The 20,426-nt window shown below is 38.3% G+C and overlaps 2 protein-coding genes across 2 annotated transcripts in view; both read left to right on the top strand.

Annotated features, from left to right (window-relative positions):
* The window catches only part of LOC129494193 (olfactory receptor 1009), a 96,357-nt gene that overhangs the window by 67,862 nt on the left and 8,069 nt on the right, over positions 1–20,426 (top strand). The gene's annotated exons all lie outside the window — the stretch shown is intronic.
* Positions 14,056–15,000, top strand: LOC129494431 (olfactory receptor 1002-like). Its single transcript, XM_055301337.1, has one exon. It carries the CDS (start codon positions 14,056–14,058, stop codon positions 14,998–15,000), a length of 945 nt encoding a protein of 314 aa, XP_055157312.1.

Here is a 20,426-nt window from a genome sequence, read left to right on the forward strand (position 1 = left end):
GGTGAAGATAGAAGCTTTTTCTGAAATCCTGTGGCACAGGTAGTTTTGGACTAGCCAAATACGACTTTGAAATGTAGGTTTCTTTTTATGCCTAGGTCTTCTTTCTCCCAATAGGTGTAAATTACTAAAAATAATTGATATTAGTGGCTGACATTAACAAGCAATTGATCTGTGGAAAATGCAAGCCACAGATATTTTCTCAAATAATAATAAACTCAAGAGGCATCAACAGTGTGTTAACTATTATTTTGTCACCATGGCTTTTCAAGGACCATATCTTAATCATTCTATCTTCAAAGTGTGAAATGTTTTTGTTTATATAAGGAATTATTTGAGTTGATAGTAAGCATATGAACCTAGAATCTTTCTTATGGATACTCCCACACCTTGTGCTTCTTACTATAATTTTAAACAGCTTGTTGTATTCTTCCTCAGTTGATGAGTCAGAAAAATATTTGCCTGAAAATTTTGTCTAAATAAAAATGTCAAGCATTTTACACATTTTTGTTAATAAAATATAAATAGGCTGTCAGAATTTATGCCTTAAATAGATTTATAAACATTACAAGGAATTAGGGGAAATAATTTTATTTCGATGAACAAAATATATTCATATATTCATAGAAATTACTGGTAGAAATTACCACTCAAGATGAAGTCAGTTGAGCTTCCAGTGGATACTTATTTTTCTATGAGATTTCCATGGAAACTTGTTATGCAATATCTGATAGATTAATTAATCTCAAAGAAAGAGCATCTCAATGCCTCCTAAATCGTTATATTCATTTGAATTATATGGTTAGTGGAATAGCCTTCATTTCATTTAACGCCCATCTTGAATCCTCTGTTCTTGTGCCACTTCTGTCTTCATGCTGGTCGAAGAGTAAATATATCCAATCTCTCATTTGCAGGGTAGTCCTGTATAAACATAAATACGATTATTATGTGTTACTATAAAATCATCCCCATTCTAAATAACCCTACTGACATATGTTTACATTTCCCTTTGTAAGCCTTTTATAAAGGAAGAGATTAATATACACAGATATGAATATTGTCTTCATGACATCTGAATGGTACTATCCACTCCGTCAAAACAGGAACTGAGAGGGCTTTATTTCTGTTCTGTTTACCCCACCCCAACTGCTGATTATCAGGATCTGAATTTTTCATCATTTCTCACAATATCGATAACTGGTTACTGTGTTCCTAGGTAGGCATTACTATTCTATCATGTGATAAAGATGAAATACAGAGACTGAATTTAATTTCCAATACAATTTTAGAACCCGAGGGAGTTTCAGATTTTATAGTTAGACTGTTCTTGAGATGGCAGAGAATATTGAATCCAAAAAGATCAAGTATGAATTGCTCAAGTCTGCATGGGGATTACAATGGACGGGAACTAGTCCTTGGGAATACTGTTGACCAGTCCAACACTATTTCCATTACTGCCTCCTTAACAGATTAAAAAACACTTGTCATAAATTTAAGAGGCTGTTTTGTATATGCTAATTGATATTTTACTTTTTTCCAATTGATATTTTAAAAATGAAATGTATTTTTGAATTTCTTACATAGGTTAGAACTGATTAGTGGAAGAGAAGAATCAGACAGGAGTGACTGAATTTCTTTTCTTGAGCCTCACAGATCATCTCCATCAACAGATTGTCCTCTTTGTCATGCGTCTCTTTATCTATCTTGTCACCCTGGGGGGTAACATAGGAATGGTAATTCTCATATGGACTGATCCCATATTCCACACACCTGTGTACTTTTTCTCAGCCACTTGTCCTTTGTAGATCTCTGTTCCTCTTCTTCCATTGCCCCCAAGATGCTGTGTGATATCTTTGCAGAGAAAAAAGGCATCTCTTTCATGGGTTGTGCTGCACAGATATGGTTCTTTGGCCTTTTTGTGGCAACTGAATGTTTTCTCCTGGCTTCCATGGCATATGACTGGTATATGGCCATCTGTAAGCCTTTGCTGTATAGACTTATTATGTCCCAGAGGGTCTGTGTGCAGCTGGTGGTAGGGCCTTATGCCATGGCTCTTATATACAGCATGACCTATATGATGTTGGTTTTGCTTACCCTTCTGTGGTCAAATGTCATTAATCATTTCTGTGATTTTTCACCACTGCTTTCTCTTGCATGTGCAGACACTTCCATGATTCAGTTTGTATTTTTCTTTTTGGCTGGATCTGTACAAATATTCAGTGGCCTGATCATCATGATCTCCTACGTTTGCATCCTGGTGGCTGTCTTGAAGATCCAAACTGCTGATGGGAGGCAGAAAGCTTTCTCCACTTGCTCTTCTCACCTGGCCATTGTCTCCATGCTGTATGGGACTCTTTTCTTTATCTATGTTTGGCCTGGCTCAATTTCATCCCTGGATATCAGTAAAGTGATTTCTCTATTTTATACTGTGGTAATCCCCATGTTGAACCCCCTTATCTACAGTCTGAAGAACAAGGAGGTAAAAAAAATGTATTCAGGAGGAAGTTTGAAAGGAAAAATTCTCTAATGCTTTTGGTAAAATAGAACTGTGCTGTGTTGTACCATAGAGGTTGGTTTATAATGTGTAGTAAAAATAACACTGGGCTGAGAATGAGAAGTTCTCTTTAATCCTGGGTAGTTACCAGGTTACTTATACTTCATATATTTTTTTCTTCAGTTTTCTGCATTGCAAAACGATGGGGAATACAACATAATTTACAGATATTAACAGTATAAATGTAATGTATGCCAGAAGCAAATCCAGAACATTTTTATATTCTCAAATGTGGGATGACATTTATTATAGCAAATGTTATAAGGAAAAGACATTAAATGGAAAGAGAGAGTTCATTAATAAAGGTGTCATAGACCTTGTTAAAAGTTGAACAATGGAAAGTGAGAACACAGTTGCAAAACAGGTGACTCACAATGAGTTAATGTCCCAGTAGGAAAGTGCTGAACATATATAGAGAAATAGAGAGAAATGGGCCAATAGAAGGAGCAATTGGCACAACTGGAAATGCAAAAGGCCAAAAATATAAATATATAAAAAACTGTTCAACTTTGCAATTGTTTAAGTAAATAAAATTAAATTGAGAATGTTCATTTATTTGATTATCAAACACTAAAATGATTATGTGCAATGCTGGTAAGGTTACCACTGGACATAGACGGCAATTTTACACTTACCTACTTCAGCTAAGTGTAGAATAGTTACATTTTCGAAAGTAATTTGATGATTCCTACTAAAATTCACATAATCTTTTACCTAGCTATCCTACATTTGGAAATCTGTACTACAGAAAAAAAATATCAGACACAAATGTTACAGCATCATTTATAGGGGGATAAAAGAAAACTAGTTTGTATCATTGGGAGAAACATACACTGTCTTTGAAATGTTGCACAGCTGATTATAAAAAGTGGAAATTAGATATTTATGCTTTGGTTTGGAGGAAACTCCCTCACACAATCACTGATAGATGGGGAAAAAAATCAAGTCAAAATTTAATCTGTAGAACTGATCACAGTTTGTGTTGATTTGCAACCTCCTTGGGAGGCTGCCATGAAATGAGTGACTGGCCCACATCACAAAGGGCAGGAGAGACCAAAGAAAGAAGCAGACCACTTCAGAATAGTAGATGGCAGGTTTAACAGGCATAACAGGCATAACATAATTTAAGAGGTTGTTCTGGGTGCTGGAGTAAGAGTGTATCTCTGCTACCTCCTGACAAATCTTCAAAATTTATATAGAAGCCATAACGGGGTTCAGTCATATACACCACCCGGAGAGTCCCAAGAGCACATCACTCTCTCAAGGCTATGTCATTGGGGCAGCTTTTGGGAGCAGAAAAGGTCTATAGAATGCACATTCCAAGGATAGGAGACAGGGGAGGAAGTTCAGGTTGCCAGGGTCCAGCTCACAGGTCAACCAGAGCTCAGGTCTTCTTCATGACCTCCCCCAACACTTTGTAAAATAAAATAAAATAAAATAAAAAAGGTGCAGGTAAAACTTACCTACTGTGTAAAATATATTGGTACGTATGTATGTACACGATCATGGAGAGAAGTGTGCAAAGTTACTGGTCAAACTGTTAACCTCGGTTACTTCAGTAGGGCGACGTTGGAAGTAGCATCGGGGGCAGGGGTTAGGGTGCTTCATGCTCATGTGAGTTGTTGGACTTGTTTTACAACAAATGTTTAATTTTGTAACTAAAATTTACTTTTGAAAAGCCATAATCTGTGTCAAAACTGAATGAATGAATACATCTGTAAGTAAATAAATTTGGATGAATGGACTCAATGCCTTCTGGTATGGCTGCTTCTCCATTCTAACACTCTGATTTTGTGAAATACTTTTAAATACTGGTGAATGAAATCTTTGTCAAAAACTAAGTAAAATGGGGAGGTGGGAGTGGGGATGGGGTAATTGGGGGATGGGCACTGAGGAATCCCATCCCATTGATGGGATGAGCACTGGGTATTATATTAGATGTTGGCAAATTGAATTTAATTTAGAAAATGTAAAAAAAAAAAACAAATAAAATGGAGATATTCTTAGCAACTCTGTGCTTCAATCTCTTAGTTTTTCCCTATAAGGATAAGTATTTTCTCCCTCCAGCCTCCCTTCCGGTCTATAATCTTTATACAAGGTGGTAAGTTTTCTCCTTATTAAAAGCATCAAAATGATTAAAAAATGCTAAAATCAAAATGACCCAGTGCAAATGGTGAACTTTGAAAAGTAAACCAAATGTTATCTTAAATAGATCCATGTTAAACTACATTTTATACTTGTTGTAGCACAACATTTCATAGAAAGAATGTATGCTTCTCCTAGTGATACAAATTCAGCGTATTTCCTTTTATTCCCCCTACAAATGATATCCCAATATTGGTGTCTGGTATTTATATACCTATAACCCAGACTTCCAAATATAAGATAGTTAGGTCGAAGATTATGAATGATTAATTTTGTTAATTGTCAGTTTTCTGAAATTTCCCAGTACCGTACTACTCAGAGTTGTTGAGACTTGGGCTTAGGTGTGCCAAAGGGACATGTGTTTTTATCTAGAATGATCAACAGTTTCTTCCTCGTCAGACTTTGTCTTAAAATGACTCTATTCTGCATCTCCATTATATAACATGTCTCAAATCTGTCACCTGTGAGATAGTCATTTCCTAGTATGAGAGCTGAAGTATTTTCTGTCATTTTAATGGCTTCTTAAACATGTATGATGCACATCCTATTGAATGGGGGTTGGGAGGAGAACAGCAGGCAGCAAGTGATGATTATAAATTTCTTGAATTGCTCTATGGTCCTTTTCTAAGAATATGCAAATATATTCAAACCAACTGTCTTCCTCTAGCTCTAGTTATTGCTGTTCTGATCTCCTAATGTATTCTGTCTAGAATTCTCTTCCTACCATATTCATGTGGATTAGCTACTCGTTTTTCACATACTGTTTAAGTGTTACTGCCCCTTAGAGACTCACCCTAAGGAAGTGATTCTCAGAGACAGGGCCAATTAGAGCCGACCCTCTGCATTTTGTTCTTATGGCACCATGTTCTTTTCCTTTATATTTTACGGGTGTAACACCGTGCATCTTAAACTAGATTTTTATTAGTAAGAAATGTTCCCAACAGATTTTTTCCTACAGGGCAGTGACAGAAACTCATTGTAGGTGCGTTTTTTTGTTTGTTTGTTTGTTTGTTCACCCTGAAAATCTTTAAGTGGTTCTCCTCATTTTGTAAAGAAAAAGTGAATTAGCCCCAATATCAGAGGGAAGTTGTCTGTCAGTTAAGGCCTCCGCTCACCAAAATCTAGTAGTATCAGTTCCTGGCAGAAGGCCATGGATTTTCATATGGCATTTCTGAGAAGCTGGATGTAATTCTTAGCTTTGTTTCTCTATAGATGAGGCATTTTTGTCTCTGGTTTCTTCCTAGATTTTTTTTCCTTTATTTTGGATTTTCTGTGCCCAGGTATAGTTTTTCTGACATTTATTTGCTTGGTGTTCTTTGAGCTCCCTGGAGCTATGGTTTTGTGTCTAATTTTTTTAAAAAAGATTTTATGTATTTATTCATGAGAGACACAGAGAGGCAGAGACAGAGGCAGAGGGAGAAGCAGGCTCCCTTCAGGGAGCCCAGTGTGGGACTCCATCCCAGGACCCCAGGATCACTCCCTGAGATGAAAGCAGACACTCAGACACCACTGAGACACTCAGGCATCCCTTGTGTCTAAGTTTAATTGGGGGAAAATAATCAGTTTCAAATCTTTTTTTTTTAAGATTGATTTATTTGAGAGAGAGGGAGAATGTTGAGGGGAAGGAGAAGAGGGAGAGGGAGAATCTGAAGCACACTCCTACTGAGCACAGAGCCTGATGCAGTGCTTAATCTCATGACCTTGAGATCATGAGCTGAAAACCAGAGTCAGACGCTCAACTGACTGAGCCACCCAGACACTCTCCAAATAGTTCTTCTATTCCTTCCTCTTTCATCTTTTGATATTCCCATCATGTATATGTTACACTTTTTGCAGTTGTTGCCCCAAAGACCTTCCTTAGATATTTGTCTCTGTTCCTTTTTTTTTTTTTTTTTTGGTCTTTGTTCACTTTCCTTTTACAAGTTTTTGAAGTTTCTATTGCTCTGTCCTCAGGCTCATTGATTCTTTCCTTGGCCGTGTCCAGTCTACTAATGAGTCCATCAAAGGCATTCTTCATTTTGGTTACAGTGTTTTTGATCTCCAGCATTTTAATCATAGTTGATTTAAATTCTTGGCCTGATAATTCTTACATCTCTACCATGTCTGGTTCTGATGCTTATTGTCTCTTCAGATCATGTATTTGCCTTTCCGTAACTGCCATGTAATTTTTTCTTGGTAACCAGATGTGATGCTCCAGGTAACAGGGGTGGCTATAAAGAGGCCTTTAGCAAGGTGGTGGCAAGGTATGGAGGGCGAGGAGTGATCTGTAGTCCTCTGATTAGGTCTCAGGCTTTTGGTGGAGCTATGCCTCTGCATTGTGAACTTCACAAGTGTTTCTCAGTGGTTTTTTTTTTTTTCTCCCTTGTAAGTTGGGACAGGATGATCAGACTGGACTGGAGTGGGTTATTTCCTTCCCACATGGAAGGCTAGAGGAGGCTGATGTTGACCATTTCCCTTCCCCAGATTCATCAGGCTCTGAGAGTACCTGAGCAGAGGATTGTGTGGTTAACTAGTTTCTCCTGAGGCAGGAGTACAGAACCTCTGATGGGTTTCAGGATGCTTCCTCTTCTCCCCTGATGGAAGCACAAGGGGATTTTTCTCTTACATTTACTATCAGGACCTACTTTGAGACCCTAGAGATGAATCTCACTCTGTTGTTCAGGTTTTCCTATCCAGACACTGGTTCCAATGGCAGTTTCCTCTTGTGAGTAAACTGTGACTCTCTGCTTTCACCTGTCTTTCCAGTCTTGGGGGTAGTGGTTTGCCCTGTGTCCTCCCTTGTCTTACAGATCCAAGAAGAGTTATTGATTCTTCTGTATCTTTAGCTTTTTACTTATTAGGAAGAATGACTTCTAAGATCCTTACCTGCAGAACTAGAAGCCTAAAATCTCTTCCTGGTTTTTGCAATAATGTTCTTTCTGGCTGAGAGCTCTCATCTTCCAACAAATGCCTGGGGAATGCCTCACCTCTCTGCCTTGGCTTGGAGATAATTTTCTCAATAAGAATTACTCTAAGTTATATAACATTGAATTTTTAATGATCACTACCCCACTAGGAAACTTATATTCCCTTTGCTCTGGTCTAACCTTTTTCTATTATTCATCACACTTATTACATTCCAACCTATAACATTTAAATAGATTATTTTGTATTTATTTTTGTTTCAAGTTTTTATTTGAATTCTGGTTAGTTAACATATAGTGTAGTATTGATTTTGGGAGTAGAATTTAGTGATTCATTACTTACATACAATACCCAGTGCTCATCACAGCAAGTGCTCTCCTTAATCCCCATCACCCACTTAGCCCATCTCCCACCCACCTCCCCTCCAGTAACCAGCAGTTTGTTCTTTTGTTCCCTATAGTTAACAGTCTCTTAGGTTTGCTTCAAGCAAACCATCAAAGTCTCAGAGAACAGGCAGCAGCCTCTGTGATATTGGCCATAGCAATCTCTTACCAGACACGTTGCTGGAGGCAAGGAAAACAGAAGCAAAAATGAAGTACTGGGATTTCATCCAGATAAAAACTTCTGCAGAGCAAAGGAAACAACCAACAAAACTAAAAGATGACCTGTGTAATGGGAGAAGATATTTGCAAATGACATATCTGATAAAGGGTTAGTATCCCAAACCTATAAAGAACCTCTCAAACTCAACATGCAAAACAAATAATCCAGTTAAGAAATGAGCAGAAGACTTGAATAGATATTTTTCCAAAGAAGACATACAGATGGCAGTCATATTACAATATATAAACCTGTGTATACAACCTACTACCCAGCAGTTGCACTACTTGGTCTTTTTTTTTTTTAAGATTTTATTTATTTGTTCATGAGAGACATAGGCAGAAGGAGAAGCAGGTTCCATGTAGGGAGTCCAATGTGGGACTCAATCCTGGGACTCCAGGGTCACGCCCTGGGTCAAAGGCATGTGCTAAACTGCTGAGCACCCACAGATCCCTGTCACTGTGGCCATCAGCTAGCTCTATATTTCTGTAACATTGTTTCCTACTGCAATCTGGTCTAGAGAAGAGAGATACCACTAATCATATAGTGATACTAGTGCCCTCGTGTCTTTTCTAAAGACGGTAGAAATTGTGGTAGAAATGTATTTGTATCTCTAAAGCCCAATGATCTGTGTGATGAGATCAAGTTTGGATCAGTCATGACCTTGGCGGAAATGGATTCCAGGAGGTGTATATTGGAAGAAGTCAAGGGCCAATCAGGCAGTGGAGGTCATGTAGTTATACAAGCATTATCCAAAGTCTGGCACTTAGAATTCAATCTTTGTTCACTTCTTCCCTCTCCCATCCAGAACAACCCTCCGTCCATTCAAATTTGATTTTCCTGGGAAGATCTCTCAAAGAAACAACCTAATTCTTTTCCATTCTTACAGAATGTTCACATTACCCAACCCTTTGGAGAAGTTAGATTAATCTCCTAATTTTTCTTCCTACAGTCAGATTCTTAAAAATTATGACTTATTCACTCATTTGTTTAAAAATATTTATTGAACATTTACTCTTTAGAGCACTATCCCAGAAGCTGGGGGTAAAGTGTAGAAAAACTAAACAAAATCCATACTTGTTTTAGGATGGTATGATATGATAAAAATTCAGTGTTATGTAATGGTAATTGTTTTGAAGAAAAAACTGTGTAAGAGGGAAGGCAGGTGATGGTTGGGGTGGGATTAGCTCTACTCTTTTACAAAGGATGATTGAAGATGGCCTCTATGATGAACAGAAATCTGAATGAAGTGAAGAAGAAAATTGTGCAGATATCTGGAGAGAAATGCACTAGAAGCAGAAGGAAGGAAGAGAGAGGAAGATTCTGAGGTAGAATCCTGCTTTGCTCATTCCCAGAATAGGAAGTGGACTGAGTGTCCTGATGAGAGGTAGGAGAATCCAGACCTTTCTTTTCATCTCCTCCACTGAGCTCTTATGATGTCTGAATGGGTTAATACTCTCAAAGCATTTGAAGAGTGCCCAGCATGTAGTAAACATCTCCTGTGACAAGATTAATGCCCTGTTTCAACTTTTTTTGTGAATAAATTGATCTCATCTGTTTTCTGAAATACTTTGAAAGACTCCTCATTGCTTACAGAAAGAAATTCAAAGTCCTTTGCTTAACGTTAAAGATTTTTATGAATTTTGAGCTCCCAATCATTTTTCTACCCTTATATTTGAATTTTTTATATAGCCAATGTGGACTACTTTTGTCTTTCAAAAATGCTGTCTAAATTTATGGCTCTCCTTTGCTGCATAGGCACTTCAATCCATCTTATTTTTATTTGCCTATATCTTACTTCCCTTTGAGACTAATCACGTCCAAGAGACTATTTTCAAACCTTCAGGCTACAATGATCCTGCTGTCCTAGTAACTCATGGTCCTATCATATGGGTCTCGCATGCTGCTGTGTTTCCAAACACCTTCTGATTATAATCTCTCTGAAGCAAGGCTCTATTTTAGATTCCCCAACTTTCACACTGCCAAAGGTGGTCATCATGTAGCAGTTGCAAGCTCAAAGCTGGATTTTGCGGTTTGTGGGTGGCTCATTTGATTGAGCATCTGACTCTTGATTTCAGCTCAGATCATGATTTTGGGGTCTGAGATCAAGCCCTGTGTGGGGCTTCACACTTAGCACAGAGTCATTTGGGATTCTCTCTCCTTCCTCCTCTGTCCCCTCCCATGCTCTTTCTGTTTCTCTCTTTCTCTAAAATAAATAAATGACTAAATAAAATCTTTAAAACAACAACAGCAACAAACCCCAAAATATACCTGGATTTTGAAGTGTGTGTGTGGGCGGTCCCAAAGGGAGAGATAGGTTTGTTTTTTTTTTTAATTACAATGGATTCAAGTAACAATATTTATCTCTTGATAACTTTAATATTTTCTCTATAGTCCCTATCTCTTGAGCTTTTTGTTCCTTGAGGGAATTGGCTCTTACATACACAACAACTCTTTAGAAAAACATCTGCTGTGTGTTGGGCAGATTGAGACAATAAATGCCTTTTTGAAGTGTGAGTGGAAGGCCCAGATTTCAAGATGGTATCACTGCATTGTGTATCTTCCTAGACACCTGGAAGAGTTGAGAAGAATGATCAGTCTACCTTTGTAGGGTAATTGGTTTTTATATCAGAGAATGCAACTTTCATAATTTACTGTGACATAGATAGGCAATCGGTCTAGGGCATGTTTCTTCAGATAGGTGCATTAGGTGATTTCCTAAATTGCCTTCAGGGGTTCTAAATATAAAAAGAATGAGTTTAGACACCTGGAAAAGCATCACCTCTAAGCTTCCTGTGAAAAATAATTTGGTACAAGTCAAATGTTTAGTTTAAGTAAACTAACTTGGTTTAAATATACTAACTTGAATGTACCTGTTGGTTGAATTTGATGTTTGGCATAGAGAGTGAAATGTACTATTGGATTTATGGCTCATAAATGAGCCATAATGGATGTTAGAATTAAGAGGCCTTGGCTTTTCTGTCTCTTCTTTCCTTTCCCTACATTTGGTCTCTTTTTGTTTTTTGTTTTTTAAGATTTTATTTATTTATTTGAGAGAGAATATAGTGGGGGGAGGGGTAGATAGAGAAGGCTCCCCTTTGAGCAGTAAGACCAACTTGGGCCTTGATCCCAGGACCCCAGGATCTTGACCTGAGCCAAAGGCAGATGCTTAACTGCCTGGATCACCCAGGCACCCCTATGCTGGGTCTTATAAGAATCTACTGACCTGGGATCCCTGGGTGGCACAGCGGTTTGGCGCCTGCCTTTGGCCCAGGGGGCGATCCTGGAGTCCCGGGATCAAATCCCACGTCGGGCTCCCCGTGCATGGAGCCTGCTTCTCCCTCTGCCTGTGTCTCTGCCTCTCTCTCTCTCTCTCTCTCTGTGTGTGTGACTATCATAAATAAATTAAAATAATAATAATAATAATAAATAAAATAAAATGTAACTTAAAAAAAAAGAATCTACTGACCTGAATTCCATGTTGCTCATGCTGAAAGTCACATGCATATCTAGGATCATGATTTTTATGTGTTAGAATTTTTGGATTGGGAAAAATAAGGTAGTATGCATTTTGACAGTTATGAACTATTGTTTTCATACACATCTTTCTTGAGTGAATTGCAAATATAAATATCAATGACCTGCGATGAGTTTGTATATTTAGAAAATATTGGGGATCCCTGGGTGGCCTATAGGTTTAGCACCTGCCTTTGGCCCAGGGCGTGGTCCTGGACTCCAGGGATTGAGTCTCATATCGGGCTCCCTGCATGGAGCCTGCTTTTCCCTCTGCCTATGTCTCTGCCTCTCTCTCTCTCTCTGTGTGTATGTCTCTCATGAATACATAAATAAAATCTTAAAAACAAGAAAAAGAAAATATTACATTCTTGAACATCTCAATATTAAAATACAGTTTTTCTTTTTTTTAATTTTTTATTTATTCATAAGAGACACAGAGAGAAAAAAGCAGAGACAGAGGGAGAAGCAGTTTCCTTGTGGGGAGCCTGATGTGGGACTTGATCCCAGGACCCAGGGATCATGACCTGAGCCAAAGGCAGACAACCCCTGAGCACCCAGGCATCCATGGGGTGCAGTTTTCCTGACTAATCTTGGATTCCACCTCTCCAGGCCTTTTCTTTCCAAGCTCCATTTCCACTGAGACCACAGAAAATCAGCGGATTTTCATTTCACTATTTTCCTATTAAGAAAAACCCTTTTCAAGTTTTCTTGCTAGGATAAACTGTTGATAGATTTCTGTTGATACTTCTGCTGCTGCACAGCCCATTGATATTTTTATGTGATTGTGCTGTCGGAATCCTTTTGATTATCTCAAAGTGTCTAAAACATGTGCCCCCCTTCCTCAATTACCCATTTTTGGGGTCCAATTTTTACTTCCCCTTCCTCTCACTTCCCATTTTTTCATTCATTTATTCCTTTTTTAAAAAAATATTCCAAAATACAGATTCATGGGAAGTTGCAAAGATAGTACAGAGAAGCTCACATACCCTTCCCTCAAGTTCCCTCAGTGGTACATCTTACCAACTACAGCACAACATCAAATCTGGGAAATTGGCATCAGTGTGATGTGTTTTGTTCTATGTCATTTGTTTAACCCACACAGCAATCAGGCTGCAGAGCTGTTCCATCGCTATATAGAATACCTCTGGGCTACACTTTTATAGTCACACCTCCACTCTTCCTCCCTTTCCTAATCCAGGTAACCAATAACCTATTCTCCATCTCTATAATTTCACCATGTTGAGATGGTTAAAAAAATTTCATAATCATAGAATTCTGAATTTTTGAGATTGGCTTTTTTTTTTAACTCAGTACTCAGTGTAACGACCTGGAGATCCAACCATTTAAGCTCTTGCGTATACCATATTTCCCCCCTTCTTTCTTACTGACTAGTATTCCATAGTATAATATACTAAGATTGTTGAACCATTTACATATTATAGGACATTTTGGTTGTTTCACATGTGTGGCCATTATGATGAAAGCTTCTGTGAACAAAATTATATGGGCTTTTATGTGGACATAAGTTTTCATTTCTCTGGGATAAATTCCCAGATGTGTCCTTTTCATTCTTAAATTACTACTTTTCTTTTGCAGCTCCTATTAATGCTTATTGGTTACAACACTTACTCAATATTTAAGAACTAGTTTCTTCTTCGATGCACTAAAATATCTGATGGAGTTTGATGAGGCCAATGGGTACATAAACCAATGACAAGAGGATTTTAGGTGTTTGGGAGAAGAGGCCACTGAGGAAATTCGGTGGAAGATTTTGATCCTTGGTCAAAGCCATCTGCCCTTGTCTGAGCTTGTCTTCCTTCTTAGACATCACAGGAATATCTTTTAGACAACCTGACCAACTATCTAAAATCTAAAGGAATTGGTAGAGAAGTTACATTCCTAATGCCTTTCATCTAGACTGAGAGAAGGTATTTTCCTGAATTCATCAAATTCACACAGTATTTTTCTTTTCTATAAAATGTTTCTTAAAGTACACTTCTTACAATGTAGGGATTCTTAGAAATGTAATCTGGCACAGTTAGAGGACTTGCCTTAGATAATCCTCAATTTTCACTTCTAGGTTAAAATTCTATGATTCTATTAAAAAATTCTCTTCTGTGGAAGAAACTAAAGAGCTCTGTGAAGTTCAGTGACTTACCTGTATTATGCAAATAGTTTGCAAATAGATTGCATGATCATCCAATATAGAATTCAAGAGAGTTGGGTGTCAGGTTATCCTTTTTAACTGAAAAAAAAAAAGCTAAATTCATCTTAAATTTAGTTACAAATTGTTAGCAAAGAAAAATCTTTCTTTTTCTCATTACAGATTGAATTGAAGGATGGATTATGGAAATCAGACTTTGGTGACTGAATTTTTTTTTGTGGGCTTAACAAATCAATTCCAGCACCAGGTTGTTCTCTTTGTGATATTTCTCTTGGTTTATCTTGTCACTCTTCTGGGAAACGTGGGGATGATCACCCTCATTTGGTTGGATCCCCGACTCCACACGCCTATGTACTTTTTTCTTAGCCACTTGTCCTTTGTGGATGTCTGCTCTTCTTCTGCCATTGGTCCTAAGATGTTGACTGACATCTTTGTGGAGAAAAAAGTAATCTCTTTTTTTGGTTGTGCTGCTCAGATCTGTTTTTTCGGTCAGTTTGTAGTGACTGAGTGTTTTCTCCTGGCCTCCATGGCATATGACCGGTATATGGCCATCTGTAAGCCCTTGCTGTATACACTCATTATGTCCCAGCGTGTCTGTGTGCAGCTAGTGGTAGGACCTTATGCCATGGGTCTGATGAGCACCATGACCCACACGACTTTAGCTTTTAACCTACCTTATTGTGGCCCCCAAATCATCAATCACTTCTTCTGTGACCTTCTTCCTGTTCTGTCCTTGGCATGTGCAGACACCCAGGTCAATCAGTTTCTACTTTTCATCTTGGCTGGAGCTCTAGGTGTGCTCAGTGGTGTGATCATCCTAGTTTCCTACACTTACATTGTCATCACTATCCTGAGGATCCGCTCTGCTGCGGGGAGGCACAAAGCCTTTTCCACCTGTTCTTCACACCTGACAGCTGTCTCCATCCTGTATGGGACACTCTTCTTTATCTACGTACGCCCCAGTTCTAGTTTCTCCCTGGACATCAATAAAGTGGTTTCAGTGTTCTATACATCTGTGACTCCTATGTTGAACCCCCTTATCTACAGCCTGAGAAACAGAGAGGTCAAGGATTCATTCAGAAGGACGTTTGAGAAGAAGCAGTTTCTCGTGAGTAGATAAACTAGATCTCATTTATACTACAGATTGAGAGCTGATATATATGCAAGATGAAAGAACATGGGCTGAGCAATGGGAGTCCTACTTTTAGGTTGAGATGTACCCTTTATTACTCTGTGTCCTTGAAATATCACATGAAGTCTTCAGATTACAAGTTTCTTGTCATTGATCAGTAAGGCGTTTTAAATCTTTAAAATGAGATAAGGGATTATTGAGCCCCAATGCTTTGAAAATATTTCCATCGCCTGTGAATAGGATAGGTGAGGTATCTGTTAAATCCTGTCTAAATGCTAGAATCTTAATTAGTGACTTGACAGTCTAGCTTGCAACGTTATTGAGATCCCTCAATTATCTGCAAGCTGAGACTCGATTCTTTAAACATAAACTGTTAACAAGTGTATTATTATCAGAGGGCAAAAACTTCTACTTATAAGATAAATATGGGAGGCCTGGGTGGCTTAGTGACTGAGCGTCTGTCTTCAGCTCAGGGCATGATCTTGGGTCCCACATCAGGCTCTCCACAGGGAGCCTGTTTCTCCCTCTGTCTATGTCTCTGTATCTCTCTCTCTCCACCTCTATGAATAAATAAATTTAAAAAATTTAAAAAGTTAAATACATCAGGCAGCCCCGATAGCCCAGCGGTTTGGTGCTGCCTTCGGCCCAGGGTATCATCCTGGAGACCTGGAATCAGGTCCCACGTCAGGCTCCCTCCATGGAGCCTGCTTCTCCTTCTTCCTGTGTCTCTGCTTCTCTCTCTCTCTGTCATGAGTAAATAAATAAAATCTTAAAAAAAGTTAAATACATTTTGGGAATGTAATGTAAACATGATGACTCTAGTTAACAATACTGTACTGTACATTTATAAGTTTCTAAGAGAGCAGCTTTTAAAAGTTCTCTTCACTGGAAAAAATACATAACTATATAAGGTGATTAATTTTAACTAAATGTATTGTCTAATCATTTTGCGAAATATATCAAACCATTATGTTGTATACCTTGGACTAACAGAATGTGATAGGTCAATTATATATCAAGACAATGGAAAAAAGTGGGTTTTTCAGGAAGTATGTAACAATAGTACTCTCTAATACTACCTTCGCGTTGGAAGTAGACATTTTACAGAGGCCTTTTATATCCCCAAGACTCTGCTCATAGTAATAACTGTTGGGATTTTGCCACTGTAGTTATATGAGTCATGCATGTAAAAGGCAAAATGCATTTCAATTTTTAAATAAAGTGTGTATTGATATTGTGATTTATTGAATTTTGTGTCATAGGCAGGATGCGAATTCTATTTTTACAAGATGTTTAATCTGGCATACATGAAGAATTAGTGTATTGCCCATGGCCTCATAACTTAGGTCACACTTTTATTTTCTCCAGGTACAATATTTTTCAACCATACTTCTGTGCTTTATTTTCTAGAATGTAGCAACAAATCTAAGGAATGAGGGGATCAACTATGTTTTTGTGCAACTCTAAAACTCAATGAGGGCCACACTCTGTCTTCTTTTGAAGGCTTTCTTTAAAGGATATAAGCCATCTCTAAGGCCCTAGCATATGTTTGCTTGTCTTGCTTGTTTTTCACCATGCTTTCTGCCAGTTTTTGTGTCTCTGTTGGGTACTGATGTGGGTCAAGATGTTATTTAATTAAGAGGAAATAGGAGTGAAAGAATGCTAGGGCTCAATAATTAAACAAATTTTTATGTATGCCTCTTATGTGCCTGACACTTTTACTGGGTATTATTCATACTGAGAGGAAAACCCTTCTGGAAGTTACAGCCAAGTATAAAGGAAAGACAGACAAAAAGATTGAAGAATATTTACTTATATATGGTGATTTCCGTGACAAATGTTAAGATAGTCAAAGAATGAATGGGCAGTGTAGTGTAAAGAGTATGTTGTAGGAAGGGTAGTTTTTTTAAAAGGCCTTTTTAAAAAAGGAGGGATTGGCAAAGATGAAAAAATTCTTTTCATAGAATATCTTTCCATGGAATCTAGAGGTCATTATTTGGAGCATAAAAGGAGAATGTGCCTCCCCCAAATAGTAACAGATGCTTCTGGGTATTCTAGGTTGGGGAGCAGGCACTAGAGTTTGCAAGCTAATTGATTCTAATCCTCAGGATACTATTATTCATTCGTTTATATGATATGTTTGGAGAATGGGCAAGGTTTATAGTAGGAGGACAAATGAATTGTTTTATTAGGAGAAGGGATTTATTATATAATATGTAAGTGCTGATAGAAGCAATCACTTTCAAGAATTGATCAAGATCTTTGTTATCTTTCATTGGGTGACTCTTTGCTGCATGAATTTGTAAGATCTTCCAGGCACCTCATGCTGGGTTAATTATGGTCTATTTCCTACTCACTCTAGGCCTCTATGTGCCATCAAAACAGAACCATGGAAAGAGCTGAGCTGACTTGGTAGCCTTAGACAGTGCAATCTGAATGTGTTTTGGGGGGAGTAGCAGCACACTGCTTAGGCCACATTCTCCTTCAGTGGTGTGTGCCATCCAGAGGCCTCTTCTGTGGGATTCTTTCAGTCATTCTTGGGGTCTCATGCGGCCTTTCCACTTTCTGTTTCTTCATCCTGGGGCAGTGTCGCTGGTCAGTGTTTACCTCATCTGAGTCTCTGTTCAAATGTGATGTCATCCAAGAGACCCTCTGGACCTCTTTACCTAAAATAGTTCTCTGTTCCGGCTGTATCTCAATAGTATTAATAGTATTATTTTTTGAACATGTTCCCATAGTCACTTTCTAGGGCTGCATAACCAATTGCCTCCACGCCAGTAAGTTATAACCACACAAATTTACTACCTTGCAGTTTCCCTGGGTCTTGGATCTGGATCCATCATGGCCTGATTCTCTTCTTAGGGTCTCACAGGCTGACACAAAACTGTTGCCAGGCTCAGCTCCCTTCTAAAGGCTCTTGGGAAGACTCGTTTCTGAGCTCACTTGTGTGTTTGAGAAAATTCAGTTGGTTGTGGTTGCATGGCTGGTGCCTGTTCCCCAGGGGTGGTCAGCTGGAGCCTCTCTCAGCTCCTTAAGGTTCCTCATTTGCCTTCTGTCATGGCCCCTCCAGATTCAGATGAGCAGTGACTAGTCTAGCTCTCCTCACATTTTTAATCAACCTCTCTGACTCTTCTGCTCTCAGTTGGACAAAGCTTGGGACCCACGAGCTCATCCAGAGTCATGTCTCTTAGAAGGCTAACTGTATCATATAATATAACATAATGATATGAGTGGCACTTCGTCGTATTCAGAGATTTCTGGGATTAGGACAAAGATTAGGGATCTTTACAGGACTGTTTTAGGAGTTTTGCCACCTACACTGATGCTCACAGAATAAACATCTATCCTAAATGTAAAGGGGAAGAACTGACATTCGAGGTTGTCTTTGTTAATTTGCATATGTGTGTGTCTGTATTTTTTTTCCTGGATCTGCTGTTCTGATGTTTTTTTTTTCTGCTAGTTTCTATACTAACATAATTTTAAAGCACTGATTAGTATAGACTATATTTTTAAAAAATTTTTTTTATTGGAGTTCAATTTGCCAACATATAGCATAACACCCGTGCTCATCCCACCAAGTGCCCCCCTCAGTGCCCATCACCCAGTCACCCCAACCCCCACCCACCTCCCTTTCCACTACCCCTTGTTTGTTTTCCAGAGTTAGGTGTCTGTCATGTTTTGTCACCCTCACTGATATTCTCACTCATTTTCTCTCCTTTTCCTTTATTCCTTTTCACTAATTCTTTTTTTTTCACTAATTCTTATATTCCCCAAATGAATGAGACAATATAATGTTTGTCCTTCTCCGATTGACTTGTATTCTATAATAGTAATGCTATTTCATACATTTGTGGAGGATCTGCTATATCACACTGTACTAACTGTTTGCAAACATTTTATTGAATATTTCAGTTCCACTTGTGATATGAGTTATTTGATCTACTTTACAGCTTGGGAGTCTGAGGCTTCAGAGAGCCTGAGCCACATGCATCAAATCAGGCATCTTCCAAATAAAGGAGGTGCCTCTGACTCGCTTTGAGCCCTCCAAGCTCCAGTCTTTTCATGCAATTAGGGTAAGGTCATTAGTGGGACAGGACTTATAGGACTTATTCTCTTTTTTTATACTACTTTTTTTCTAGGTTCACATTTGCTTATTCCAGACAAAATGAGGACAATTTGATGTAGACAGTTATTATTTAAGATAATTCTGATAGATTTTGTAAAATGATGTAACTAAAGAGAATTTGATGTAAAGCTGCAAAAGGTAATCATTTCTCTTTTATCATGCAGTGCACTTTGGAAAAGCAGTATTTCCATCGATTCTGATGAACACTTTCTATTCATTTTAGTGTATTTTCATTTTGAAACCAGTATTTTAAATTACTCTTTGAGTAAATTGGTTTCACTATAAGGTTCTTCCTGTGTAATCAGCATCCTCATTTTGTCAATACTCAGAAAATAGAGACACATGGTTAGTAGGACTTTTGAAAATGCCAGTTCAATCCAGTTGGATATGACCCTTGACATACTAGAGTGTTTATTAGAGAAGGACATAATGCCTTAACAAAGAATGATATGTGGTGGCATTTCTAAGAGACAGAAGAGAGGCAAAAGGTACTGTTAAAGTTCAAAGAAAGTGATTATTTCTGTCTATAAGGATCAGGGAAGGCTTCTTAGATGAAGTTATAATGCAGCCATACCTTGCAGAACAGATGGAATTTTGACTTCCAATATTTCAGTAAGTGAGAAAGGAAAGTCAGGAGGGTTATAAGGAAGGAGGGACATATGGGTCTGTGTGGGAATGGCAAATGAGTAAGTCTATTTGAATCTTATAATGCTCCCATAGTGCGAAAGGAAGCTGTCAATGTAGGTCTTGCAGGACTGAAGAAGCAATGTTATAGTGAATCCAGACTTAAATCTTCCCAAGATGTTGCTGTGATTCTGAAGTTTATATGTAAATGCAAGGGAAAATTACAAAACCATAGTAATTAAGACAGGATTGGGGTGTCTGGGAGGCTCAGTCAGTTAAGTGTCCAACTCTTGATTTTGGCTCAGATCATGATCTCCGGGTCATGAGATCTAGCCCCACATTGGGCTCCATGCTGAGAATGGATCCTGCTTAAGATTTTCTTTCTCCTTCTCCCTTGGCTTCCCCCTTTACCCTTTTGCATTGTCTCTCTCTTAAAAAAATAAAAAGACAAGATCAAGAATAGATTAATAGTCCATCCAGTGGGACAGAGTAGAGTATCCAGGTAATAAATAGACACTAATACCTTTATTATTAAAGGACATACAGACCCAATACAAGGCACTTCATTTATGACAGGGGTGACACAGCAGGGAAGTGGGGAAAGAAAGGATTGGAAAAAAATGGTGTTGGAGCCATTGGATGTCTGAATGGGAAAAAAAGTAGA

Source organism: Nyctereutes procyonoides, unplaced genomic scaffold (genome assembly GCF_905146905.1).
Source record: "Nyctereutes procyonoides isolate TBG_1078 unplaced genomic scaffold, NYPRO_anot_genome, whole genome shotgun sequence".
Classification (NCBI taxonomy): domain Eukaryota; kingdom Metazoa; phylum Chordata; class Mammalia; order Carnivora; family Canidae; genus Nyctereutes; species Nyctereutes procyonoides.

Excerpts from the sequence above, each read along its gene's own strand:
- LOC129494431 (XM_055301337.1), top strand. The coding sequence starts at position 14,056 with ATGGATTATGGAAATCAGACTTTGGTGACTGAATTTTTTTTTGTGGGC.